Below are 5,794 nucleotides of genomic sequence, written 5' to 3'. Positions count from 1 at the left end.
GATGGATGCATGAATGGATGGAAAGGTGGATGGCTAAAGCTATGGATGGAATGAGGCAGTAATCAAGAGGAGGTCTATGCTCCAAAAATAGGCTCTAAAACACATCTTCATTGCTCAAAGAGGAGCGCTGCATACTTGGAGTAAGAGCATGCCCCATGTTGGAACTATGACCAATGTTTCCTGGGCTCCAACCTTCCACAGACAAGGGCTTGTGAGTCACGGCAAGAGTCACAAGGGACCTTGCATGCTAAAGGTTCCTCAGACCATATCGCCTCCATAAACAGAGGCCAAAAGGGTGCCCCACCTATGTACCCTCCCTATCCTCACAAAAAGTCACAGCTTCACCACCACTAACTGCCTTGAACCTATAAAGACTAGTTGTATTATATGGATGACCTATTTATAAACATTCATGCCAAGCAACCAGCCCTACAAGGATCTGCACATGCCCTCTTCAGCCCTTGCCTCCCACTCCTTCCACTTCCTGAAACACATCCTCTCTGCCTCTAAAGCTCACAGTAATCAACAGCCAAATCTCAGCTGGGTGTGTTGGCTCAAGCCTGTAATCCTAGTGTTTAGTAGGCCAAGGCGGAAGGATTGCTTGAGGCCAAGGAGTTCAAGACCAGCCTAGGCAATATAGCAAGACCCTGTATCTACAAAAAATTTAAAAAATTATCCAGGTGTGGTGGTGCATACCTGTAGTCCCAGCCACTCAGGAAGCTGAGGCAGGAGAGTCACTTGAGCCAGGAGTTCGAGGCTGTAGTGAGCTAAGATTGCATCACTGCACTCTGACCTGGGTGACAGAGATCCCAACTCTAAAAAACAACAACAGCAAAACTCCTTGTAACTTTGATCTCTTCTCTGAACCCTGCCTTCAACCTGGAAAGGGGTCCTGCAGGGGTCCTGAGGCAATCTGAAGAGATGATGCTGTGGAACATTCCTGGCCTGGACCCAGGTCAGAGGAATGGAAGCTCGAGCTCTGAGCCACGGTAGCAGGCTGTCAGGCTCAAAGAGTTGGAGCGCCCTCTGTTGGCTCTGTTGGTCATGGTTGGCAACGGCGCAGTGCTGGATAAACCCGTTCTGTGGGCACCCAGGAGGGAGCAACAGGCTACACCTAAAAAATCCATCCTAAGTCCAAAGAGATAAATAAAAACTTTGACAACTAAGCCAAACACTTCCGCAACTAATGGAGACCCAAGGATCAGGCACATTGTTTTTCAGAGTTTTAGTGGCATAGTCTGCGACGTGAGTTCAATCCTGTGTCCTTGAATTGGAATAGGACATCTTTCTCAGAGACCCTACCCTCGCCTCAGTCTATCCTCTCTCTAATCCTGCTTTATGCTCACCCACCTCAGGACCAGTTACCTGGGGGAAACTGAGGCGATTCAACTCTTCCTGTAACCTTCCCAACATAGAGATGGTGGCAGGTAACATGGTAAAATCAAATGAATCTGGTTTTCATACTGCCTATCCCCACCTCATACCCATGTGACCTTGGACAATGAATTTAACCTCTCTCTACCTCAGTGGTCCCAGTGGCATAATCATTGCTACTTCACTATTTTGAGGATTAAGAGAGAGCATGCAAGGTGGCTGACACACAGTACACATTCACCACATCCTTTCTCCAATTATTCCTTCACATGAATCTAAATCTTACTGAATTCAGCTCTGCACCAGGGCCCATCCTCCACCGCCCTCTCTTTCAGCAATCACCAGCCCGTTATTTCTCCCCCTTCACTGACTTTGATGCAGAGTCCAAAGACCTGAGCAGTAGGAGGGCAGACAACCAGCAGCCAGGAGGACACATCTGCTCAGCTCTCCCCTGAAGCTGTACCACCCCACTGAGAGGATGAAGGTCTCTGTGGTTATCCTCTTTCTCCTCGTCCTCATCACCACTTCTGCTTCTTACAGTAAGCCAAGTGAGTCCTCTTGCCTATGTAGGGCAGAAATGAGAAGGGCCAGCTGGTAGTGAGGTGATGCTAAGAGCACTATCAGATCTCTGGCCTCACCAGCCCCAGGGGGCTTTCCCCACCTTCATGCAGAACTGCTGATCACAAATTCTTCACTCTAGAAATAGAGCTGGGCTTGGTCTAGATCTTTCTGGGGCAGGTGGCTCCAGGAAGCTGGGTCAAGGCTTCCTTAGGAGCCCCAAGAGTGGAAAGCAGGAATGACTATTGAGGAGTAGAAGTCAAGGAAGCAGTAGAAAGTACAATAATAAGTGTATGTAATGATGGGGAGGGTGAGGCAGGTGGATGAGAAAAGCAGCAGATACGCTGAGAGAGACAGTTTGAAGCAATCACTTGGGACTAAACCCAGGAATGGGGAGTCCAAACATAGATACCCCTTCCTCGCAGAGCCTGGCATGGATGGCTGAGATTATCAGACAACCAAAATCAGTCCCGGTGGGATGGCCAAGTGTGCCATTTGGGGAGCTATGGCCACCTTCTCCACCCCCTAGCTTAAAACTAAATAAAGTCTGCAGAAAAGAGGAAAGGGATGAAAAGGTTTGGAACTGTGGGGAGAAGGGACATTGGAACCTATGGAGAATAAGGTTTTGCCTACTCTGTATACCCTGCCTCTACCATTGTTTATGAGGACCTGGTGACAGGAGAGAAACAAAGACACTCAGCCCTTCCACTTACCCTCCTTAGGCTGCCCCTGCCTTCTTTTCTCCCTTAAGGCTACCTGAGCATGTCATCTGGCCTAACTCTGCCTATATAAACACAGGAGAGCAAGGGTCAAATGCACCATGTAATCTGTCCACATGATGACCTTGGCCTTTGTAAACTTTGCTTTGAGAACCAAGGACATGAATGTTGCTTGCAGAATGACAGTGTGTAAAGTCACTTTCAGAGGGACTGTGTGTGTCTGGTGGGTGGGAGGGGCAACAATGCCCTTTGGAAAGGTCAATCAGGCCAGTGCAGTGGGTTCAGGCTTCAAGGAAGAGAAAATGGATCAGACAGACAGTGCCCTCAAGATGTCCCAAGCTTTACCACCAACTGGAGGCAAGGGGTCAGGCTACAAAGGGATTTGCACTTTGCAGGTTTTTAAGGCTGGGGTACATCTCTGGCCTGACCTCTTGTGTAATATCCCCAACTGGTGGGTAGTCAGGGGAGCTCAAGGGAAACAGTGACAATAGCTAATCAAGTCCATCATCCTATAAGCTCAAAAAAGAAAGCAAAAACCATGTGTAGTGGTATGCCTGGGAGTTTGAGACCAATGAGAGATAGAAAGAGAAAGAGAGAGAGAGTGAAGAAGAAGGAGGAGGAGAAGTAGAAGGAGGAGGAAAGTCATTTCAAGGCAAGAAGAGTGGTCATTACTACCATTTGCTTTTAATTATAATAAGCACTGATTGAGCCTTTCTGTGTGCCAGGCTCTGAGCTAAGAGCTTTATAAGCATTTTCTCAAATAATTTTCACTGTAATCCTAGGATATAAGTATCTTCTTAGCCCCATTTAATAAGTGAGGAAATTGAAACCTAGAGAGATCAGGAAAATTTTCCATGATTCAAATCAAAATTCAAATTGTCAGGATTCCAACCCAAGCTGTTCAACCCCGAACACTTTTCCTCCTGTCGTAACTTCTCTCACTCATGGCTCCACCCTCTCACCCTCCTCCCTGTAAGCTCTCAGCCTCTCTAAAGCCTCTAGGATAGAGTCCAGATATCCCCACAACTTAGTAAGTATGTGATCGGGCCCTCTCCTCTCTCCAATCTCTCTCACTCCTTCTCTGGCACCTTGCTTTTCGGCCACTCCAAACTGCTCTGCCCTCCCTAGACATGTTGCTGCCGCCAACTTCAGGCCTTCCTACATTTCTTTCTTCAAGATCCTACAACTCCTTTGTGTGTCTAAATCCTCATCCTTTTTTTTTTTTTTTTTCCTTTAAGTGGAAGTATCACTCTGTCTCCCAGGCTGGAGTGCCGTGGCATGTTCACGGCCACTGCAGCCTCGACCTGCTGGGCTCAGATGATCCTTCTGCCTCAACCTTCCAAGTAGCTGGAACTACAGGCATGCACCACAACACCTAGCTAATTTTTTAAGAGTTCTATTTTAGAAATGAGGTCTCACCAAGTTGCCCAGGCTGGTCTTGAACCCCTGAGCTCAAGCAATCCTCTCGCCTCGGCTTCCCAAAGTGCTGGGATTATAGCCTGAGCCACCACGCCAAACCTAAATTCTCATCCTTTGAGAATCAACTCAGGCATTGCTTGCTTTGGGACTTCCTCTTCAGACACTGAGGAAGAACCCCTCATTCTGTTCCCACTGCACTTCATGCCACGTCTATTCTAACCTGGGCCACATTCTATGGCAGTGTTTGTTGAACTTTTCACTTTCCCTTTTTACTCTGGCTGGTTCATAAGCTACTCAAGCCAGTGGCTATGTCTTCCTCATGATTTACTCCCACAGAACCTGTCATGTAACACGAGCTCAGCATATGTTTGGTAGATCAAGTCATGAGTAAACCAAAGAGTGAGCCAGCTCCCTACTGGTTCATCAGCAAATGTGAATCACCAAGTCATTTGTACTTGATGACACTCAGTTCAGAGGCTAAAGGGTCTACATGCATGTACCCCAGGGGGCTTTATCTTTTCCATTATCCATCAAGCTATCATCAGTCCTGCTAACAGATGGCCTTGCTATCAGAGGAGTGAGATGCCACTGATGGGATGGAGGGTGGCAGCTATGGTCTCCCCTGTCTACCTCCCTGGCTCAGTTTGCAATGTGTTTTCTTCAGAAATTCCTGAGGCTGTGAACCTTTCACCCACCTGCTGCCTGAAGTATAATGAGAAAGTATTGCCAAGGAAACTAGTGATGGGATACAGAAATGCCCTCAGCTGTCACCTGCCAGCCATCATGTGAGCATTTTCCTAAAGAAATGTCTGTGGAGAGGGATGGAGAACCTAGGGTAGGAATGGGATACACAGGACCAAGAAGTCTCCATACTAGAGGCGTGGAGGAGTGGCTAAGGGTCTGGGCTTTGAATGGCAGGAGTCTGGGTTTAACTCCTGATTTTGTCACTTTATCTGTGTGGCCCAATAAATGGCGGCCATTATGAAACTTAAGCCTGAAGGTCTAGGCCAAGCAGGGAAGGGACTGAGAGAAGGGATGATAAGGTCACGAGGCCAGAGAGAGAGAGAGCTTCTGAGGGCTCCCAGCGAGGGGGGTCTAGGGTAGCTATAAACAACATAAGGTGAGCCCCAGATGAGCTGAGATGGGCAGTGTGCCCTGGAACCTTGCCCTAGTCTGCAATCCATGACAGTCTAATTTTGCCTCCACAGCTTCGTTACCAAAAAGAACCGAGAGGTCTGCACCAACCCGAGCAACAACTGGGTCCAAGAGTACATCAAGGATCCCAACTTACCCTTGCTGCCTTCCAGGAACTTGGCCCAGGTTAAAACTATTCCATCCGGGAAAGGCCAACCCCAGCTCCTCAACTCCCCATAATGATCGGGCCTCACTGGAATGCCAAGTTTACCGGAGGGACAACTTGGGGGCAGATTTGTGGGCTGAAACTAGCAGTCACATTCAGAGAAATAGGCCAATGACCAAAATAAAGGAGAGATATTTCGAATATTTTCTCAATCTCGGGAGAAAATGCCAAAGATATGGGAGGTGGGCAGAGATATGTTCTTAATATACAGAAAAACATTGTTCACATCCTTCCCTTTGCTATGCTTTCAGTTCCTCACCTCACCCCAATACACTAGTTATTCTAAATACTTGGGCTGGGCACAGTGGCTCATGCCTATAATCCCAGCACTTTGGGAGGCCACGGGTTTGAGACCAGCCTGGGC

General features: G+C 47.9%; 1 protein-coding gene across 1 annotated transcript; it reads left to right on the top strand.

Annotated features, from left to right (window-relative positions):
* The first annotated feature begins 1,852 nt into the window (after positions 1-1,852).
* CCL16 (C-C motif chemokine ligand 16) lies at positions 1,853-5,444 on the top strand. The gene is made up of 3 exons (XM_008063469.1): positions 1,853-1,922; positions 4,735-4,855; positions 5,279-5,444. Exons 1-3 carry the CDS (start codon positions 1,853-1,855, stop codon positions 5,442-5,444), a joined length of 357 nt encoding a protein of 118 aa, XP_008061660.1.
* The last annotated feature ends 350 nt before the right edge of the window (positions 5,445-5,794 follow it).

This window comes from Carlito syrichta, unplaced genomic scaffold (assembly GCF_000164805.1).
Source record: "Carlito syrichta isolate Samal-C Ts95f unplaced genomic scaffold, Tarsius_syrichta-2.0.1 Scaffold306854, whole genome shotgun sequence".
NCBI lineage: Eukaryota > Metazoa > Chordata > Mammalia > Primates > Tarsiidae > Carlito > Carlito syrichta.
This window is presented reverse-complemented; position numbering and strand designations above follow the sequence as displayed.